Below are 24376 nucleotides of genomic sequence, written 5' to 3'. Positions count from 1 at the left end.
GTCCTTGTTTTTGTAGTCTGTAAGGCTGTATCATCTCATCTTCAGGGGGTCTTGCTTGATCAAACCATATTAGTCTGGAAGGAATCCTTAGCTTTTTATTTTCTGTGGAAACATAAACAGAAATTCTTTTTCCAAGTAGCCTGTCCTTAGACTTAAATTTTGAAGTCAAAGTATTTTTAAAATGTATAAGTTGGATTAATTTAGCAGCATTTATAGTCAAATGTATTTTAGCAGCAGTAATTCTTTCCTTGGCAATCAAACAATTTAAAGACAACAGTATGGCATTTAGTACCCAGATTCTCTGTGTATTTTCATCTCTAGGTGGCTTTTTTACAATTCTACTTTTACTTCCTTTAGTTTCTTTTTTGTGATACAGGGTTTATCTGTGGAAATCCATGTGACTCTGCTTCCTTCAGCAAATCCTACCGGCGTTGCCCACCACAAGTGGCTACTCTATTTCCTCCTGTTACTTTTTCTCTCGCAAGTCTACATATATTTTTAAATGTAGTGTAAACCTTTAGAGATTTTTCTTTATCTGGATCTGTCTTTATCATCTCAGAAGTGCTGAGTACATTGCCCAAGAGTGCCTTGATAGTGCAAGCATATGGAAGCTGCTCCAATGCGTCTCAGTGGCCTGAAAGTGCAGGCTGTGGTGGCAGGTTTCCCTCTTTGTCTGGGAACCTTTGTGCATGGGGTTATCCCACTCACTGACACCATTCTGTTATGATAAATCTTTCAGCCAAAAGCCACCCAAGCCCCACAGCCACATGTATGCTTTACTCCAACCGCCCACCCAAGTTAGGCCCAAATGAATACACAGAAACTTGTATTAGCTTCAAAGCTGCCTGGCCAATGACTAGGATTCCTCATCTGTTAGCTCAGTCTTAATTATCATAAATCTATATATTTTATAAGACTTATCTTATTGGACACCTTATTGTGTCCCTCCTTGCCAATGGCTCACATCCCGACGCTGGAGGAGGAAGTGGAAAAAGGGACCCTTCCTGTTTCTCCTTGGCTTAAATACGAGTCTCCTTGCAATGTCACTTCCTGCCTGGATTACCACTTCTCTACTACATTTCCCAGAATCCTCTTTTACTCCTAGTCCTATCTAACTTGCTGTATCATTGGCCAAACAGTATTTTATTTAACAATCAATAAGATAAACATACACAATAGTACATTCCCCATCATCCCTGACGCGGAGATGGACCTGAGACCATTTGGCTGGCCCCTGTCTCCACTACAGAGGCATCAGTCTGGAACAGATAGCCTCTGTAGCATGGAACTGATACAATCTGAGCTCCAGAATAGTATGGCCAACAGAATTCCGTCATTGTATGAATATCAAGATAATATTGGATGAACTTGCACTGAGGGGTCATGAGGTGACAGTTCTTAGATCTTCAGCTTCCATCTTTCTTGATCCCCAAAAATCACCTGGCCTGAAGAGCCACGGACCGCCTCTCGTGGAGACCACCAACCGAGGGGAACAAGGGAGAAGGCTCAAGGAGAAATCAGGAATCGGCGAGGAAAGACAGACAGACACACTCAATGTAGTTGAATATGCTGCTGCAATTTTACTTCATCTCAAGCAATGCTTATATACTGTTACAATCAGGGAACTTGGCAAGGGGGATCAGGGAACTTGGCAAGGGGGCTACATCACCAGATCATACAACAGAAAGAAAAAGAACAGCAAAATTGTTTATAGATGATCTATTCTCAGCTTCAGATTGTGGTCATTGCCCAAAGACATGATCTAAGAGTTCTCCAAAATCTGTCTCATACCACCAACCACGTCTCTTACCCATTTCCTGATTTTCTGGCCCTAGATATCTTTAGACCTCAGAGTCTAAGTCTTCTGTAAAATAAGCCTCATAAAGTTCTTCTACATCATGAAGTCTATCAAACCCTTTCTATAAAGTCACTCAGTGTTTTAATGATGGCTTCATGCTTTTTAATACTTCTTTTCTCTCTTCTTTATCCCATCTACACCAGGGCTTTCTAGATCTAGCTATTCTTTTTAAGAAAGGCAAGTCTTTCTAAAGCTGTCTTTTTCCTCATGATTCACCCATCTTATTCCCTAAACTGGCCACTTCAGCAAAGGCTTTAATAAACGGTGGGACAGAGTTTAGCATGTCCTCAGATGTTCCTTTAACATCAGTGTAGTTTGCTGGCAAGACACAAGAAATACACAGAACAAAAGACAAGGAAGAAGAGGCTGCAGTGGCACCAATGACAGCTGCTTCGAGTTGACTCATCGGGCATCATGATCACCAGGGAACCGCCTGGGGCTCATCTCCAGGGAGCACAGACCCCAACCCAGCGGCCTTAACCCGCCTTAGTGGCATCTTCTGCTACACAGGCGTGACCGCCGTGGGCGTAGCACTGAAGTTTGAGACTTCTCCTACATCTATCAGTAAAATGATCTGGAAATTTTTTACACACAGTGGGTCATTGGCTGGATGAAAGAAGTACCACAAGATACATGCTTGAGATATTTTCCACCACTGGATGAAGTGTATAGGCAATATTCTGATCTGTGGCTAAATCTTTGCAAAGAAGCTATTTTGAACAAACCAATTATGGTGAAACTGCAAGAATTGAAGTCTGATGTCCTTCTTTCAGATGTAAATCGTCCCTGTGGTGAGCTGATAGCTGAGTTACTACTCCATATATCCTTTGTGTACAGCATTTGCTATTTTCCTGGCTACATAATAGAAAAGTACAGTGGTAGACTTCTCATTCTTCCCTCGTATGTACCTATTATTTTGACAGGATTAAGTGGTCAAATGACATTCTTGGAGCGGTTAGGATGTATAATGATATGCTTGCTTTATTTTGGCTTTTGCTTCCAGCCATTTACTGAGAAGAAATGGGATCTACTTTACACTGAAATTTAGGGTAAGTTAACTTTTTATCTCTAGATGGGGGGATAAGTTTCATTATATTTATCCTATTTTATATGCATAAAAATAAGGTATATTTGCCTTTTAATGTTGCAATTGATAAATATATTTTAATATTACATTTTCACACACAGTGGGCCGTAAGATATCATTGGTAAGATAGAATCACTTAGTTCACAATTGATACAGGACATTCAGGAAGGTCATGTGATTATCAGCCAAAGCTTGCAGGGTTATTATAAGGCATTACCATTTATTTTACACATATTTCTCATTTTAAAAATATACTTAAGCAGTATAGAACAGTTTTTCGCCAACCGATCCACAATGAGGTGAGTGAGCCTCTGCTCTTACCCAACCCCGTCCAAACCATCCTTCACCCCAACCCCCCCACCCTGACCTGGCCTGCACCTGCCTGCTTGGGGTAGACACGCCCAGGCAGGGAGGAGCTCCCTGAATTTGGTAACACCTCACTATTCCTTCCCTTTCCACCAACTGATCCACAATGAGAGTGAGGAGACTATCAGGAGAGGCAAGACCATCTGGAGCTGCAGACATTGAATTCCTGGTCTCCACACACCACTGGGTCACAAGAGGAGATAGAGAGACACCACCTGCACCCACTGAAAGAAGATATGGGAAGAAGACAGAATAAGATCTCACTCAAAAACAGAAAGACAAATATGACACCATGATAATCTAGGGACTCCACTCCAGCAAGATCTGAAAAGCCCAACACAGAGCATGAAGAAAAGATGGATCTCAAAAATTGTCTCGGCAAGATGATAGAGACCTTTAAAGAGGAAACAAGAAATCCTTTAAGAAATAGAAGAAAACACAAGCAAAAAGTTATATGAAATGGAGGAAAAGACAAACCAAAAAATTTAAAAAATGAAGAAATCTCTTAAAGAATCTAAAGAAACCCAAGAAAAAACAACCAAACAAATGAAGGAAGTTCTTGAAACAGTTCAAAGCATGAAAGCTGAATTAGACACAATAAAGAAAACACAGAATGAGGCTATGTTGGAAATGGAAAGGCTGGATAAAGGATCAGAAACGTGAGTATAACTAACAGAATTCAAGAGATGGAAGAAAGAATCTCAGCTATTGAAGACGTGGTAGAGGATATACATTCATCAACCAAAGAAAATCTCAAGTCCAACAAATCCCTAACACAAAATATCCAGGAAATATGGGACACTGTGAAGAGACCAAACATAAGACTAATAGGTATAGAAGAGGGTGAAGAAACACTGCTCCAAGGTACAGAAAACATATTCAACAAAATCATAGAAGAAACTTCCCCAACCTACAGAAGGATATGCCTAGGAAAGTACAAGAAGATTACAGGACACCAAATAGACTGGACCACAAAAAGAAGTCCCCCCAACACATAATAATCAAAATATTAAATCTACAGAATAAAGAGAAAATATTAAGATCAGCAAAGGAATTGGGCCAAGTAACATATAAAGGCAAACCTATCAGCATCACACCCAACTTCTCAATGGAAACTCTGAAAGCCAGAAGGTCTTGGATAGATACGCTACCAGCATTAAGGAGCATGGATGTCAATCCAGACTACTGTACCCAGCAAAACTTTCAATCACTATAGATGGAAAAAACAAGATATTCCATGATAAAAACAGATTTAAACAATGCATATCCACAAATCCAGCACTACAGAAGGTTCTGGAAGGAAAACTCCAACCCAATGAACATAACTACACACAGAAAAACACAGGCAATAGATAATCTAATTTTACCAAACACAAAAAGAAACAGGATCTCCCATGCTCTTGCATAGGTAGAATCAACATAGTGAAAATAGCAATCCTGCTAAAATCAATCTACAGATTCAATGCAATCCCCATCAAAATCCCAACACAGTTTTTCACAGACATTGAAAGAACAATACTCAACTTTATATGGAAAAATAAAAAGCCCAGGATAGCCAAAACAACTCTTTACAGTAAAGGATCTTCTGGAGGCATCACCATCCCCGACTTCAAGCTCTACTATAGAGCCACAGTTCTGAAAACAGCTTGGTATTGGCACAAAAATAGACTGATAGACCAATGGAATTGAATTGAAAACCCTGATATTGACCCAGGCACCTCTGGATACCTTATTTTTGACAAAGGTGCTAAATCTATACAATGGAAAAAAGATAGCATCTTCAACAAATGGTGCTGGTACAATTGGATTCGGACATTCAGAAAATGTCAGATTGATCCATACCTGTCACCATGCACGAAATTTAAGTGCAAATGGATCAAGGATCTCTCCATAAATCCAGCCACACTGAATCTTCTAGAAGAGAAAGTGGAAATTACACTTGAACAAATTGGCACAGGAGACTGATTCCTGAACATCACGCCAGGAAACATAGACCCTGAGGTCTGCAATCAATAAATGGGACCCCCTGAAACTGAGAAGCTTCTGTAAGGCAAAGGACACAGTCAGTAAGACAAACCGACCACCCAAAGAATGGGAAAAGATCTTCACCAACCCCACATCTGACAGAGGGCTGATTTCCAAAATATACAAGGAGCTCAAGAATCTAGTCACAAAAACACCAAACAATGAAATTAAAAAGTGGGGTACAGAGTCTTCCTTCCCTTTCCACCGACCCATCAGATACTAGGTGAGTGACCCCCTGCTTCTACGAAACTCCTGTCCAAAGCACCATTCACCCAGATCTCCCCGGGCTTGTGCCTTCTTGAAATAGACAAGCCCAGGCAGGGAGGAGCTCCCTGAATCTGGGTACAGGCCACTCTTCCTTCCGTTCCTGGCGACCGATCTAGGAGGTAAGTGATCCACCACTCTTACCCAACTCCCTATCAAAGCCCCATCCAGCCCCATCTCCCCAGGCCTGCTCCTGCTTGGGGTAGACCTGCCCAGGCAGTGAGGATCCCCCAGAGCCTGGAAACACCCCACTCTTACTTCCCCACTCTTACAGGAAGTAAGGCCCCCCCACACCAGATCCCTATGGAGGCCTAACTCCTTCAGAGTGAGGAGAATACCAGGAGAGGCAAGACCATCCAGAGCTTAGTACATTGAATTCCTGGCCCCCACACACTACTTGTAACAAGAGGAGATAGAGAGACCCTACCTGCACTCACTGGAAAAAGATATGGGAAGAAGACAGAATAAGAACTCGCTCAACAACAGAAAGACCAATATGACACCTCCATAATCCAGCAAGACCTGAAAAGACCAACATAGTGCATGAAGAAGAGATGGACCTCAAAAATTATCTCAGCAAGATGATAGAACTTTCAAAGAGGAAACAAGAAAATCCCTTAAAGAAATAGAAGAAAAAGCAAGCAAAAATTTACACGAAATGGAGGAAAAGACAAACCAAAAAATTCAAGAAACAAATCTCTTAAAGAATCTAAAGAAACCCAAGATAAAACAACCAAACAAGTGAAGGAAGCTCTTGAAACAGTTCAAAACATGAAAGCTGAATTAGACACAATAAAGAAAACACAGAATGAGGTGATGCTGGAAATGGAAAGACTGGATAAAGGATCAGGAACTAAAGACGTGAGTATAACTAATAGAATCCAAGAGACAGAAGAGAGAATCTCAGCTACTGAAGACTCGCTAGAGGATATACATTCATCAACCAAAGAAAACCTCAAGTCCAACAAATCCCTAAAACAAAATATCCAGGAAATATGGGACACCGTGAAAAGACCAAACCCAAGAATAATAGGTGTGGAAGAAGGTGCAGAAACACTGCTCAAATGTACAGAAAACATATTCAACAAAATCATAGAAGAAAACTTCCTCAACCTACAGAAAGATATGCGTATGAAAGTACAAGAAGCTTATAGGACACCAAACAGATTGGACCACAAAAAGAAGTCCCCCTGACACATAGTAAACAAAACTCCAAATCTACAGAATAAAGAGAAAATATTAAGAGCTGCAAAGGAAAAAGGCCAAGGAACATATAAAGGCTAAACAATTAGAATCACACCCCACTTCTCAATGGAAACTCTGAAAGCCAGAAGGTCTTGGATAGATACCCTACAAGCACTAAGGGAGCATGGATGTCAATCCAGACTACTGTACCCAGCAAATCTTTCAATCATTCTAGATGGAGAAAACAAGATATTCCATGACAAAAACAGATTTAAACAATACATATCCACAAATCCAGCACTACAGAAGGTTCTGGAAGGAAAACTCCAACCCAAGGAACATAACTACATGCACAAAAACACAGGCAATAGATAATCTAATTTTGCCAAACACAAAAAGAAGCAGGAGGGCAAAATCCACACACAATGACACCACCAACACTAAATCAAAAACAAACAAGAACCAACGATCAATTGACATTAATATCCCTAAATGTCAATGGTCTTAGCTTACCTATAAAAAGATATAGGCTAACAGAATGGATACGAAGACAGAATCCATCCTTCTGCTGTTTACAAGAAACACACCTCAACTTCAAAGACAGGCAATACCTCAGAGTAAAAGGATGGGAAAAGATTTTCCAATCAAATGGCCTCAAGAAACAAGCTGGTGTAGCAATCCTAATATCTAACAAATTGGACTTTAAACTAAAATCAATCAAAAGAGATGAAGAAAGGCATTTCTTACTCATCACAGGAAAAGTCCATCAAGATGAAATCTCAATCCTGAACATCTATGCTCCAAATACGAAGGCACCCACATATGTGAAAGAAACATTACTAAAGCTCAAACCACACATAAAACCACACACACTTATAGTAGGAGACTTCAACATCCCCCTTATGCCACTAGACAGGACCACCAGACAGAAACTTAACAAAGAAACAAAGAATCTGACAGAAGTTATGACCCAACTTGGATTAACGGATATCTATAGAACATTCCATTCAAACTCAAAAGAATATACCTTCTTCTCAGCACCACATGGCACCTTCTCTAAAATTGACCACATAGTAGGCAACAAAGCAAAACTCCATAGTTACAAAAGAATTGAAATAACCCCCTGTATCTTATCAGACCACCATGCATTAAAGCTAGAATTCAGCAACAATACAAATGGCAGAAAACCTGCAAACTTTTGGAAAATGACTAATACCCAATTGCACCATTCCTGGGTTGAGGAAGAAATAAAAAAAGAAATTAAAGACTTCCTAGAATCTAATGAGAATGCAGACACAACACACCCAAACTTATGGGACACTCTGAAAGCAGTGCTAAGAGGGAAGTTTATACCACTTAGTGCCCACATGAAGAAACGAGAGAAAAGTCACATTAGAGAACTGACAGAACAACCGAAAGCACTAGGGCAAAAAGAAGCAAACTCACCAAGGAGGAGTAGATGCCAGGAAATAATCAACCTGAGAGCTGAAATCAATAAAGTATAAACTAGGAAAACATTACAAAGAATCAATGAAACAAAGAGTTGGTTCTTTGAGAAGATCAACAAGATAGCCAAACCTCTAGCCAAACTAACCAAAAGGCAGAGAGAGAGCATACTAATTAGCAAAATCAGAAACAAAAAGGGGTATATAACAACGGACACTGTGGAAATCCAGAGAATCTTTAGGTCATACTTTGAAAACCTGTACTCCACAGAATTAGAAAATCTAAGGGAAATGGACAGCTTCCTGGATAAATATCACTTACCAAAATTAAACCATGATCAGATAAACAGTTTAAATCGACCCATAACCCCTAATGAAACAGAAGCAGTCATCAAAAGCCTCCCAACCAAAAAAAGGCCAGGGCCAGATGGCTTCACTGCAGAATTCTACCAGAAATTCAAACAAGAGCTGATACCAGTACTCCTCAAACTGTTCTTCACAACAGAAGCAGATGGGATATTGCCAAATTCTTTCTATGAGGCTACAATCACTTTGATACCGAAGCCACACAAAGATAAGACTAAGAAAGAGAACTACAGACCGATATCCCTCATGAACTTCGATGCTAAAATACTCAATAAAATATTGACGAACCAAATCCAAGAACATATCAGAAAAATCATCCACCACGATCAAGTAGGCTTCATCCCAGGGATGCAAGGATGGTTCAACATATGAAAAACCATCAATGTAATCCACCATATAAACAAACTGAAAAAGAAAAACCACATGATCATCTCACTAGATGCTGAAAAAGCCTTTGAAAAAATCCAACATCCCTTCATGATAAAGATCTTGGAGAGAACAGCAATAAAAGGAACATATCTAAACATGATAAACACAATATACACCAAACAAATAGCAAACATCAAACTAAATGGAGAGAAACTTGAAGCATTTCCTCTAAAATCAGGAACAAGACAAGGCTGTCCACTTTCTCCATACCTCTTCAATATTGTACTTGAAGTTATAGCTAGAGCAATAAGACAAGAAAAGGGGATCAAAGGGATACAAATTGGAAAGGACAAAGTCAAACTTTCACTATTTGCAGATGACATGATAGACTACATAAGTGACCCGAAAAACTCTAACAGGAAACTTCTACAGCTGATAAATACCTTCAGCAAGGTAGCAGGATACAAAATTAACTCAAAAAAATCTGTACCCTACTGTATACAGATGATAAACTCAATGAGAAAGAAATCATGGAAATCAAAGGAAAGAAATCGCCTTTCACAATATCCAGAAGCAACATAAAATATCTGGGGGAAACACTAACCAAAAAAAGTGAAAAACCTGTACAATAAGAACTTTGAGACTTTAAAGAAAGAAATTAAAGAAGATACCAGAAAATGGAAAGATCTCCCATGCTCTTGGATAGGCAGAATTAACATAGTAAAAATGGCAATCCTACCAAAAGCAATCTACAGATTCAATGCAATCCCCATCAAAATCCCAACACAGTTTTTCACAGACATTGAAAGAACAATACTCAACTTTATATGGAAAAATAAAAAACCCATGATAGCCAAAACAACTCTTTACAATAAAAGATCTTCTGGAGGCATCACCATCCCTGACTTCAAGCTCTACTATAGAGCCATAGTTCTGAAAACAGCTTGGTATTGGCACAAGAATAGACAGATAGACCAATGGAATTGAATTGAAGACCCAGATATTAACCCATTAACCTATTAACACCTTATTTTTGACAAAGGTGCTAAATCTATACAATGGAAAAAAGATAGCATCTTCAACAAATGGTGCTGGTACAATTGGATTCGGACATGCAGAAAATTGCAGATAGATCCATACCTGTCACCATGCACAAAACTTAAGTGCAAATGGATCAAAGATCTCAGCATAAATCCACCCTGAATCTTCTAGAAGAGAATGTGGGAATAACCCTTGAACAAATTGGCACAGGAGACTGATTCCTGAACATCACTCCAGAAGCACAGACACTGAGGTCTGCAATCAATAAATGGGACCTCCTGAAACTGAGAAGCTTCTGTAAGGCAAAGGACACTGTCAGTAAGACAACCGACCACCCACAGAATGGGAAAAGATCTTCACCAGCCCCACATCTGACAGAAGACTGATTTCCAAAATATACAAGGAGCTCAAGAAGCAAGCCACCAATACACCATACAATGAAATTAAAAGAGTGGAGTGCAGAACTGAGCAGAGATTTTTCGACAGAGGAATCTGAAATGGCTTTGAGACACTTAAGAAAGTGCTCAAAATCATTGGTCATCAGAGAAATGCAACTCAAAACAACTCTGAGATACCACCTCACACCTGTCAGAATGGCCAAAATCAAAAATACCAATGACAACCTATGCTGGAGAGGATGCGGAGAAGAAGGAACACTCCTCCATTGCTGGTGGGAGTGTGAACTTGTAAGACCATTCTGGAAATCAGTATGCAGTTGCTCAATAAAATGGGAATCAATCTACCTCAAGATCCAGCCATTCCTCTCTTGGGTAAATACCCAAATACTGCATGTTCATACAACAAGGACATATGTTCAACCATGTTCATAGCAGCATTGTTTGTAATAGCCAGAACCTGGAAGCAACATAGATGCCCCTCAACTGAAGAATGGATAGAAAAAATGTGGTACATTTATACAATGGAGTACTACTCAGCAGAAAAAAGCAATGGAATCTTGAAATTTGCAGGCAAATGGATGGAACTAGAAGAAACCATCCTGAGTGAGGTAACCCAATCACAAAAAGACCAACATGGTATGTACTCACTCATATATGAATTTTAGATATAGAGCAAAGGTTTACCAGCCTATAATCCTCTTCACCAAAGAAACTAGGAATCATGAAGTACTATAAGGGGATAAATAGACCCCAGGAATGGGAATTGGCATGAACTCCTGAGCTAACGGGGAGCATGAGGATAGGGGAGAGGGTGCTGCCACAATAAGAGCACGAGAAGAGGAGTAGAGGAGAGGAAATGAAGGAGCAGAGATATTGAGTTGGGGGAAGAATAGAGGAGAGAGGGCAGGATGAGAGATACCATATTAGAGGGAGCCACTATAGGTCCGAGAAGAGATCTGGAACTAGGGAGATCTTCAGAGACCCACAAGGATGACACGATCTGACAGTCCGGGCAGTGGAGGAGAGGATGGCCTAGAAGCCCTTCCCCTAGAATTAGATTGATGACTTCTCTTTATGCCGTCCTAGAGCCCTCATCCAGTGGCTGATGGAAGCAGAGACAGACATCCATAGAAATACACTAAGCTGAAATCTGGAACCTAGTTGAAGAGAGGGAGGAATGAAGATTGAAGGGGTCTGTACCAGGTTGGAGAAACCCACAGAAACAGTTGGCCTGAAAAAGGGAAAGCATATCCACCCCAGACGCTGTCTAAGAGGCTAGTGCGGGACTGATCCAGCCCCCTGAACATGGATGCCAATGGGGAGGCCCCTGCACTCAGGGGAGCCTCTGGAGGTGGACTGGCATTTTTCCCTGATGTGGGGGGTTCTTTGAGAGCCCATCCCATGTGAAGGGATGCGATCTGGCTCTGGACACATGATGAGGGTCCTGGGCCCAGCACAGGAAGATTTGGTGGACTTTGCAGAGCACCTGTTGGGGGCCCTACCCTGTCTGGGGAGTGGTGGATGGATGGGGGGTTTAGGTTGGAGGTAGGGGAGGAGGGATGGGGATGAAGGGAAGGAGAGGGAGAGGGGACTTACATGTGAAAGAAGCCTGCTCCCTAACTTGAATTAAAAAACAAAACAAAAAAATAACAATTTCTGGGCAATAGTACTTTATATTTGTTTTTCTCTATTATTTAGAAAAAGGAAAGTGTTTTTGTTTCTCTTACAGTTGGTCATTCTAATAACATAACAATTTTCTGAATATTAAAGAAACACATTCATAGGTATGCAGGTAAATATCAGGGTCTTCAAGTCAATTCCATTGGTCTTCATGTCTATATTTGTGCCAATGCCAAGGTGTTTTCAGGAATATAGCTCTATAATAGAGCTTGAAATCAGGGATGGTGATGCCTCCAGAAGTTCTTTTATTGTACAGGGTTGTTTGGATTATCCTGGGTATTTTGTTTTTCCATATAAATTTGAGAATTGTTTTTTTAAGTTCTGTGAAGAATTGTGCTTGGATTTTGATGGGGATTGCATTGAATCTGTAGATTACTTTTGGCAAGATTGCCATTTTTACTATGTTGATCCTACCTATCCAAGAACATGGGAGATCCTTCCATTTTCTGGTATCTTCTTTAATTTCTTTCTTCAAAGACTCAAAATTCTCATGATACAAGTCTTTCACTTTTTTGGTTAGCATTACCCCAAGGCATTTAATGTTGTTTGTAGCAATTATAAAGGTTGATGTTTCTCTGTTTCTTTCTCAGCACACTTATCATCAATATATAGTAGAGCTATTGATTTTTTTGAATTAACTTGTATCCTGCCATTTTGCTGAAGGTGTTTATCAGCTCTAGGAGTTCCCTGGTAGAATTTTTTGGTTCACTTATGTGGACTATCATATCATCTGCAAACAGATAAAGCTTCACTTCTTCCTTTGCAATTTGTATCCCCTTGATCTCCTTTTGTTGTCTTATTGCTCTAGCTAGAAATTCAAGGACAATATTGATGAGTTGTGGAGAGAGTGGACAGCCTCGACTTGTTCCTGATTTTAGAGGAATAGCTTTGCGTTTCTCTCCTTTTAGTTTGATGATGGTTGTTGGCTTACTGTATATAGTTTTTATTATTTTCAGGTATGTTCCTGTTATTCCGGATCTCTCCAGGACCTTTATCAGGAAGAGATGTTGGATTTTGTCAGAGGCTTTTTCAGCATCAAGTGAGCCTGAACATAACAACATTAGCACAGACACTGAGATCTACAATTAATAATTGGGACCTCTTTTTACTGAGAAGTTTCTGTAAGGCAAAGGACACAGTCAACAAGACAAAACCTCACCCCACATAATGGGAAAAGATATTCACCAACCCCACATCCAACAGAGGGATAATCTCCAAAATTTACAAAGAAATCAAGAAGCTACTCTCAAAAACACCAAATAATCTAATTAAAAAGTGGGGCACAGAACTAAATAGACAATTCTCAATAGAGGAATCTAAAAAGGCTGAAAGACACATAAGAAAGTGTTCAACATCCTTAGCCATCAGAGAAATGCAAATCAAAACAAATCTGAGATACCATCTTATTCCTGTCAGAATGACTAAAATAAAAAACACCAATGACAGTTCATGCTGGAGAGGTTGCAGAGAAACCTCTACACTCCTCTACTGCTGGTGATGAGACATTGGCTTTTATAATGAAAGAATTTCCCTGGATGATGCCTCTTAGAGAGCTTTGATAATTTTTAGCTTCAGCAGAATTTCAGGGCACAAAAGAAGATACAGGCAGATCACACATCCATATGCAACACCTGCATGGGCAATCTTACAGAGATTAGTGACTTCAGGAATGGTGGACATAGTGTTTCCATGAAAGGAGGGAGCATAGATGCATGTACTCACCTACTTCTCAGGGCCTTTGTGGACTAAGATTCTGATAACAAGATATTCAACTATTTATTGTGTTTATGACATGCCAGTGGACAGGTTAGTTGAACCACCTGGCTGCCTTAGCTGATGACATCATTCAGGCCAGTGTGTTCAACAGTTTCCGAAGATACATGTGTAAGGTATACATGTGCCTACCTGCCCCCCAAGGTTTCTGTCAGTCAGGTAAGTTAGGCACTGTTAAACTATTTTAGAAATCATATGTAAGTGGATATGTTAGGCAACATTCTCACAAAAATTCTGGATATTGATATCCATAAAAGACTTATAAGCTGTGCAATTATTACATTTTGGGTTCTGTGTTGAGAAGAAATTTCAGAGTAACCTCTTGCTAACCAGTGTTCTTGCTACTATCCAAATATCTTAGAAACAGAAGAGTTATGCAAACAAGACATTGACTCCTATATTTGCTTCATTACAAAGTATGTGACATTAAACACCTGTATGCAATATGAAATAATTAATATTTGCTTTTACTATCTCCATTCAGCTCACAAGTTCAATGTGGTCATTTAGTGTATTTGCTTTGACTAACTCAGGTTATATTTTAACTCATGCTTTTTTTTCTTCTTAGATATCAGGATAAGCCATGACAGAAGGGAACACACTGTGAACAGAGGACTTTGATTTTCCAGGATGCCTGTGAAGTGGATGCCTCTTCTACTGCTCCTGCTGCAGATGACTTGCTGCTTCAGATCTGGGAATTGTGGGAAGGTGTTGGTGTGGCCAATGGAATACAGTCACTGGCTGAATCTAAAGATTATACTGGATGAACTTGCACAGAGGGGTCATGAAGTAACAGTTCTGAGACCTTCAGCTTCCATCTTTCTTGATCCCCAAAAGTCACCTGACCTGAAGTTTGAGAGTTTTCCTACATCTCTCAGTAAAGATGATCTGGATGAGGTTTTTCTATTGTTTGTGAATAAATGGATTTATGAGATACCAAGAGATTCAGGTTTATCACACTCTCCTTTGCTACAGAATGTGTGTGAGAGATATTCTGACAGTTATCTAAGTCTTTGTAAAGACACAGTTTCAAACAAACAACTGATGAAAAAACTACAGAAATCCAAGTTTGATGTCCTTTTCTCGGATGCCATTGCTCCCTGTGGGGAGTTGATAGCTGAACTGCTCCAGATCCCTTTTCTATACAGTCTTCGCTTTTCTCCTGGCTATACAATGGAAAAGTACAGTGGAGGATTGCTAGTCCCTCCCTCTTATGTACCTATAATTTTGTCAGGACTAGGGGGTAAAATGACATTCATGGAGAGGGTAAGAAATATGATATGTATGCTTTATTTTGACTTTTGGTTCCAGTTATTTAATAAAAAGAAATGGGATCAGTTTTACAGTGAAACTTTGGGTAAGTTATGTTTCTTATCTGTATCTCAGTGAACAAAATTTCACAAGTATTTAAATATATTGTATGTCCTTGAAATACAAAGTGAGAGTTGTCTTTTATAGGTGATCAAATATAATCTGATATTAGCTACCAAACTCAAAAACCTGTAAAAGCTCATATTATTGATCAAATAGAAGCAGAGCAGTTCTGATACAGGACATTCTGGTGAGGTATACCATTGCAAAGAGATGCCAGAAGACTTTCCCTAAGTGATTTTTACTCATTTTACTATAATTTTTATCTATTTTAATAAATCACTAGCTCTTAATCAAATCCTGGCTAATGTAGATAAAAGGATGGCATATTTTATAGTTTTAATATGTATATAATACTGAAGAAATTGTTTTCTCTTGCATAGGCAACCTTCTTAATTTAAAATTAAATTGTGGTGTCTGAAAACAGGACCAAATAGTTAAGAGTGTTTTCCGTTCTGGTGGAGTGCCTGAGTTCTGTTAGTAACACCCACCCAGGTACAGAGGCTCAAAATTGACTGATAAACTTAGCACACACACACACACACACACACACACACACACACACACACAAAAAAAAAAAAAACACGGATAAATCATAAAGTATTTCCTCTGTATATTCTTAAGTGTTACCTTACATTTGAAAGATACTATGTTAGTTTACAGGCTTAAAAATGGAACTGTAGTTGCTATTAATACCAAGTTCCTTTATTGTGTACTTTCCTAGCATCCATTATTTAAACACTACAGAAGTATGGGTGCATGTGCACTCAGTCTGTACATTCTGAAGTCATGGTTTTTTTCACTTAAAAATATGCATAGTTAAGATTGGGCAAAAATTTCTACTATCATAATTTCTGAAAGTGTTGTGATAATTTTTATAAGTGCTATTAAATTAGTGGTTATTTCAATAACTATTTAATATCTCAAATTACTGAGGAAATGATAATTCTTACCATTTACTTTAAAAATAAGGCCAAGTTGACATTTATATATCAATTGCACATGCAAATTATGTTACATATTAATGAACATTGGTTTTTAAATGCTCTTGTTCTGCACCAAAAATAAATTCTTCCATCATTTTTAAGAAAATATATATTTTGTATTCTGATGACAATCCTGGCAATTTTTCAGTTTCTCATTTGCTCCTATTCTCCATCTAGGAAAGCACACTACCTTAGCTGAGACAATAGGCAAAGCAGAAATGTGGCTCATTCGCTCCTACTGGGATTTGGAGTTTCCTCGTCCAACCTTACCAAATGTTGAATATGTTGGAGGACTCCACTGCAAACCTGCCAATCCCTTGCCTAAGGTAAATACATTTTTTTTAATCTCTTTTCCATTCAATTTAATCTTTGTTAAAGATGATTCTACACCTTTCATTACATTTTGATCCCAGTGATAGAGATATAGAGGAAGTGGAATTAAACATCCTGCTAACTATGGGGTCAATAAAGTCAGGAATGAACAGGATAGACCTGGGAAATATTCACATCAGTGAGTTAAATGAAGTCAGTTATGGTACTTGGGTGGTTAGCCATTGGGTAAAGTCCTTACCAAACAACTATGAGGATGTAAGTTTGAATCCCAACACCCATTAAAAAATTGGGTGTCCCACACAGTACTATGACATTGGTACTTAGGATGCAGAAAAGGATTGATACTGGGAGCTTGCTGGCCACAATCTGGTAAAAATTGTAACATTTCTCTTCAGGATGAGAGCCTCTACAACTATATTTAAGATTGATAGAGAAAGGCATCATATTTTAACTTTTGGCACCTATGTGCTAAAACTAAGGCAGAAAACCTCCCCAGGACCCCCAATACATACACACACACACACACACACACACACACACACACACACACACACACACTCACAGAAGCACACTTGTGCACACATGCATGCAAACATATAAACACATGCGAAAAAACAAAGAAATTAATTCAGTTAAACTCATCACTTCAGAAACTATCAATCATCAAAAGATGTGACTAACATGTATCTGAGGTAATTGTTTGATATCCAGAGAAACAAGGATATAGCTTCTGTCCAACCAGTGATCGTGAAGGTCATCTCTGAAAATACCTTATTTAAACACAATTTCAGAATATTATTATGTGGTATATGTTTGCCATGCAGTTATGAATACTTCAAAAAGAACCAAAGCATTTTATTAATCATAGTAGGAAGTTTATATTAACTACTAGATATATAAATACTACAGCATAGATATTATTTCATCAAACATGAGTTAGTAATATTTAACCAATCATTATAGGAGAAAAATAAAATAGCAAGGGAAAAATATCACATTTCCTGTAGGGTGAAAACTTGTAAATGAAGCTACAATTTTATGAATACTTTATAAAGTATGCTGGGACTCCTGAGTTTTAATTTTGCCAGAGGAAAGTAATTAAAATGTTCGTTGCACAATGTGTGAGTACAAAGTCTTTGACACTGGCAGTTTTGTCTTCTGTATGTATGTTTTAAAAACACTACTCTAAAAATTCCTAGGAGCACCTTAATTTCTATTCTCCTAGTTTTTTCATAAAGGTATCATAAGTGAGTTCTCAACAATTGGTATTTTGTCATGAAGCAAATTCTCTTCACAGGAAATGGAAGACTTTGTCCAGAGTTCTGGAGAACATGGTGTTGTGGTGTTTTCTCTGGGGTCAATGGTCAGCAACATGACAGAAGAAAAGGCCAACACAATTGCATGGGCCCTTGCCCAGATTCCACAAAAGGTGAGGTAAAGTGCTCCATGGGAGGTAACTGTATATTAAGTCTGTCAAAGTCCTTGAAAGGTCTGATTATAGAAAGGACTTGTGAAAGTAAAGTTTTAAGTATGCTCTAATTTGCCTTAGAAACAGATATTCATAGCAGATGCTACAATACCGCAGAAGGTGCCTTTGACTGAGAGTAACTTGGATATAAGTACTGTGATCACTGTGCACACATTCTGAAATGCTGGCATGATAATGGCATTCCTATCAAGAGTATATAGACATAGCCAAATTCTTCAGTGACACTTTTTCTATTTGTTAATTATTTAAAGTCACTGCATACATTAGATTTTTCAGGGGGTTATTTACTATTTCTACAGAATAACAGTAAGCAAGTATTGAAAAGGTTTCAAATGTACCATGACTCTGCATCCTAATTTTAGAGTAGGCCTGTTCAGAGTGCAGTGAGAGAATCTTTTAAAGGAAGGGAGTCCAAGGCTCACCACTCTCAATCAAATCACACTTTTGGCTAATTGAGAAAAAGAGAATTAAAAGAAAAAACTATGTTCTGAACTGCCTTGCCAATATTTGTATTGGAAATGTATAAAGAAAATACAGAGATGGGTGCTACCCTCATTGTTACGTCTGTGCCTCTAAATGAAGAAACACAGAGCTTGCTTGGAATCAGTCAGAGTGAAAGTCCTACCACTCAAGGAAGAAAAGTGAAAAAAGAAACAGTCCAAAGGAATCTAAAGTTTAAAAAGTATCAGGTGACTCACTTCATATAGCATACTACAAATTAATTTTCTATGGATTAGATTGGAATGCTTGTGAACATTTTATAATTTTGTAGTGGAACAGTCTCTCTTTAATCACCTCAATTAATTTTCTGATGCTATAGTTAATTTTGTCAATCATATAGCAAATCCATGGTAGCCATGTGGATAATGGTTCATTTAATGAAATTTGTCTGAGAATTCTACCACTAGCACCCATAATTGGCCTGGACTTGGAACTGGTTTTTCTGTCTCAGACCATTCTGACCTCTGCAGTAAAACCATTGCATTTTGTCATAAGGACTACATACCAATCAGTAGGATGTAAAGTAGTGTCATTAGATTTGGGGATATTTTTCAAAAACCATTTGTGGACAGCAAATTATTTACAACATTCTCAAAGAATCCTTGCTGGGATTAATATACTCATTAAGTCAGTTCCAATCCAGACCCCAGATATGGTTATAATTTTAGAACTCACTGACAAACCTCATAAAATGGAGCATCTACTACATGCGAACATCATTTGCCACATTCAAGGAAATTCTGAGCTACAGAAATGGCTTAGTATGTTATATGTTTTCAGTGCAGTGTGATCAGCTCAGGTATTAAGTCAGGTATAGTGTCTGTAATGCCAATACTCCCTTCAGAGATGGAAGGCAGAAAAGGGAGAATTCCTGTGGGCCAGAAGCAGAAAAAAAACTGAACAAACAATATGATTCTGTCTCCAACAGGAGAGATATCAGAAAAATATTTGTCAGTAGGGCTACTGATTTTTTAGTTAATCTTGTATCCTGCCACTTTGCTGAAGGGGTTTATTAGCTGTGGGAGTTCCCTGGTAGGGTTTTTCTGGTCACTTGTGTAAACTATCATACCAAATGCAAATAGCAAATGTTTGACTCTTCTTTTCCAATTTGTATTTCCTTGATCTCCTTTTGTTGTCTTATTGCTCTATCTAAAACTTCAAGTAAAATATTAAAGAGATATGGAGAGAGTGGACAGCCTTGTCTTGTTCTTGATTTTAGAGGAATCACGTCAGTTTCATTTAATTAGGTTTGATGTTGGCTGTTAGTTTGTTATATATTGTGTTTATTATGTTTAGGTATGTTCTTATTATTCCTGTTGTCTCCAAGACCTTTATCATGAAGGGGTGTTGTATTTTCTCAAAAGCTTTTTCACTATCTAGTGAGATGATCATGTGGTTTTTCTTTCTCAGTTTGTTTATATGATAGATTACATTTCCTATGTTGAAACATCCCTTCATCCCTGCAGTGAAGCCTACTTGATGATGGTGGATGGATTTTTCTGATGTGTTCTTGGATTTGATTTGTCAGTATTTTATTGAGTATCAATATTCATGAGGGATATTGGTCTGTAGTTCTCTTTCTTAATGGTGTCTTTATGTGGCTTGGGTACCAAGGTTATAGTAGCCTCGGACAGAGTTAGGAATCACCCTTCAGCTTCTATTGTATGGAATAATTTGAGAAGCATTGGTATTAGCTGTTCTTTGAATTTCTAATAGAAATCTGCATTAAAGCCATCTAGCCCTTGCCTTTTTTTTGGTTGGGAGACTTTTGATGACTGCTTCTATTTTAGTAGGGGTTATATCTCTATTTAAATTGCTTATCTGTTCTTGATATAATTTTGGTAAATGATACATATCCAGAAAATTGTTCATTTCCTTAAGTTCTTGATTTTGTGGAGAACATGTTTTCAAAGGATGGCCTAATGATTCTCTGGATTTGCTCAGTGTTCATTGTTATTCCCCCTTTTCATTTCTGATTTTGCTAATTGGCATGCTCTCTCTCTGTGTCTTTTGGTTAGTTTGGATAAAGGTTTTGTTTATCTTGTTGATGTTCTCAAAGAACCAAATCTTTGTTTCATTGATTCTTTGCATTGTTTTCCTTGATTTTATTTTATTGATCTCAGGTCTCAATTTCACTATTTTTTGCTGTCTACCCCTCCTGGGTGAGTTTGCTTCTTTTTGTTCTAAAGCTTTCTGTTGTGCTGTCAATTCTCTAGTATGACTATTCTCCAGTTTCTTCATGTTGGCACTTAGTGCCATGAACTATCCTGTTAGCACTGAATTCAATATGCCCCATAAGTTTGGGTATGTTGTGTCTTCATTCTCATTGAATTGTCTGAAATCTTTAATTACTTTATTTCTTCCTTGACCCAGAAATGGTGCAATTATGCATTGTTCAATTTCCATGAGTTTGTAGGTTTTCTGCAATTTGTGTTGTTGAATTCTAACTTTAAAGCATGGTGTTCTGATAAGATACAGGGTGCAATTCCATTTTTTATACCTGTTGAGGTTTGCTATGTTGCCAAGAATGTGGTCAATTTTAAAGAAGGTTCCTTGTGGCACTGAATACAAGGTATATTCTTTTGTGTTTGGATGGAATGGTCTATAGATATCCATTAAACCCAACTGGGTCATAAATTCTATTAGTTCCTTTGTTTCTTTGTTAAGTTTCTGTCTGGTGATCCTGTATAGTAGGGAGAGTGGGGTGTTGAAGTCTGCAACTCTAAGTCTGTGAGGTTTGATGTGTGATTTGAGTTTTAGTAATGTTTCTTTTATGAAAGTGGATGCCTTTGGATTTGGGGTATAGATTTCAGAATTGAGACTTCATCCTGATGGATTTCTCGTGTGATTAATATGAAATGAACTCCTTCATCTCTTTTGATTGATTTCAGTTTAATGTCTAATTTGTTAGTTATTAGGATTGCTACCTCATTTGTTTCTTGGGTCCATTACATTGGAAAATCTTTTACTAATCCTTAACTCTGAGGTACCACCGTTCTCTGAAGTTCAGGTGTGTTTTTTATATGCAGCAGAAGAGTGGATTCTGTCTCCATATCCATTCTGTTAGCCTGTGCCTTTTTTCTGATGCAAAAGCAATGAGACTTTTATCGCAGTTGTTTAATGAGCTAACTCCATTAGCTCAACCTTTCATCTATCCACCACAGTGGATGGCTGGGAAAAGACCCTGAGAAACCACAGGACAGAGATCTTATAGCATAAGGGGAGTGTCCAGGGGTATGCACAGGCTCAGGATTGGTGCATCTCCAGTCTTGGAGGACCTGCCTTGTGTTGATTGGTCTTCTAGTTGTTATGGCCTATAGGCCCTCCCAGGGCAGTTGCTATGTTCTGCACTTCATTGTTGTGTACTTATCTGTAAAGCACATCCAGAGCCATAAAGCACAGTCCAACTAGCTTTACCAATAGCCAAAAGTAAAAAGGGGTGGAAATCCACACACAAATCCACCACCAACAACAAATCCAATACAAAGAAGAATGAACAATCAAAAACACATAGGCTAACTTCAGATGCCTGCCTCATTGCAAGGAACCAACAGAAGCTATCCTGTGTCTTTTTATAAGCAATTTAAGACCACTAATATTGAGGGGTATTAATGGCCATTGATTGTTCATTCTTCTTTGTTTTGGATTTGTTGTTGGTGGTGGATTTGTGTGTGGATTTCCACCCCTTTTTACTTTTGGCTATTGGTAAAGCTAGTTGGACTGTGCTTTATGGCTCTGGATGTGCTTTACAGATAAGTACACAACAATGAAGTGCAGAACATAGCAACTGCCCTGGGAGGGCCTATAGGCCATAACAACTAGAAGACCAATCAACACAAGGCAGGTCCTCCAAGACTGGAGATGCACCAATCCTGAGCCTGTGCATACCCCTGGACACTCCCCTTATGCTATAAGATCTCTGTCCTGTGGTTTCTCAGGGTCTTTTCCCAGCCATCCACTGTGGTGGATAGATGAAAGGTTGAGCTAATGGAGTTAGCTCATTAAACAACTGCGATAAAAGTCTCATTGCTTTTGCATCAGAAAAAAGGCACAGGCTAACAGAATGGATATGGAGACAGAATCCACTCTTCTGCTGCATATAAAAAACACACCTGAACTTCAGAGAACGGTGGTACCTCAGAGTTAAGGATTAGTAAAAGATTTTCCAATGTAATGGACCCAAGAAACAAATGAGGTAGCAATCCTAATAACTAACAAATTAGACATTAAACTGAAATCAATCAAAAGAGATGAAGGAGTTCATTTCATATTAATCACACGAGAAATCCATCAGGATGAAGTCTCAATTCTGAAATCTATACCCCAAATCCAAAGGCATCCACTTTCATAAAAGAAACATTACTAAAACTCAAATCACACATCAAACCTCACAGACTTAGAGTTGCAGACTTCAACACCCCACTCTCCCTACTATACAGGATCACCAGACAGAAACTTAACAAAGAAACAAAGGAACTAATAGAATTTATGACCCAGTTGGGTTTAATGGATATCTATAGACCATTCCATCCAAACACAAAAGAATATACCTTGTATTCAGTGCCACAAGGAACCTTCTTTAAAATTGACCACATTCTTGGCAACATAGCAAACCTCAACAGGTATAAAAAATGGAATTGCACCCTGTATCTTATCAGAACACCATGCTTTAAAGTTAGAATTCAACAACACAAATTGCAGAAAACCTACAAACTCATGGAAATTGAACAATGCATAATTGCACCATTTCTGGGTCAAGGAAGAAATAAAGTAATTAAAGATTTCAGACAATTCAATGAGAATGAAGACACAACATACCCAAACTTATGGGGCATATTGAATTCAGTGCTAACAGGATAGTTCATGGCACTAAGTGCCAACATGAAGAAACTGGAGAATAGTCATACTAGAGAATTGACAGCACAACAGAAAGCTTTAGAACAAAAAGAAGCAAACTCACCCAGGAGGGGTAGACAGCAAAAAATAGTGAAATTGAGACCTGAGATCAATAAAATAAAATCAAGGAAAACAATGCAAAGAATCAATGAAACAAAGATTTGGTTCTTTGAGAACATCAACAAGATAAACAAAACCTTTATCCAAACTAACCAAAAGACACAGAGAGAGAGCATGCCAATTAGCAAAATCAGAAATGAAAAGGGGGAATAACAATGAACACTGAGCAAATCCAGAGAATCATTAGGCCATCCTTTGAAAACATGTTCTCCACAAAATCAAGAACTTAAGGAAATGAACAATTTTCTGGATATGTATCATTTACCAAAATTATATCAAGAACAGATAAGCAATTTAAATAGAGATATAACCCCTACTAAAATAGAAGCAGTCATCAAAAGTCTCCCAACCAAAAAAAAGGCAAGGGCTAGATGGCTTTAATGCAGATTTCTATTAGAAATTCAAAGAACAGCTAATACCAATGCTTCTCAAATTATTCCATACAATAGAAGCTGAAGGGTGATTCCTAACTCTGTCCGAGGCTACTATAACCTTGGTACCCAAGCCACATAAAGACACCATTAAGAAAGAGAACTACAGACCAATATCCCTCATGAATATTGATACTCAATAAAATACTGACAAATCAAATCCAAGAACACATCAGAAAAATCCATCCACCATCATCAAGTAGGCTTCACTGCAGGGATGAAGGGATGTTTCAACATAGGAAATGTAATCTATCATATAAACAAACTGAGAAAGAAAAACCACATGATCATCTCACTAGATAGTGAAAAAGCTTTTGAGAAAATACAACACCCCTTCATGATAAAGGTCTTGGAGACAACAGGAATAATAAGAACATACCTAAACATAATAA

The 24376-nt window shown here is 38.3% G+C and overlaps 1 protein-coding gene across 1 annotated transcript in view; it reads left to right on the top strand.

Moving 5' to 3' along the window:
- The window catches only part of LOC100751639 (UDP-glucuronosyltransferase 2B17-like), a 36584-nt gene extending 18389 nt beyond the window's left edge, over positions 1-18195 (top strand). Inside the window, 3 exon segments of the mRNA XM_035453047.1 lie at positions 16392-16540; positions 17845-17976; positions 18097-18195. Coding sequence (XP_035308938.1) covers positions 16392-16540; positions 17845-17976; positions 18097-18195 — 380 coding nt within the window.
- Positions 18196-24376: the final 6181 nt, after the last annotated feature.

Source organism: Cricetulus griseus (assembly GCF_003668045.3).
Source record: "Cricetulus griseus strain 17A/GY chromosome 1 unlocalized genomic scaffold, alternate assembly CriGri-PICRH-1.0 chr1_1, whole genome shotgun sequence".
NCBI lineage: Eukaryota > Metazoa > Chordata > Mammalia > Rodentia > Cricetidae > Cricetulus > Cricetulus griseus.
Note: the sequence above shows the minus strand (reverse complement) of the source record. Positions and strands in the feature narration are given on the sequence as shown.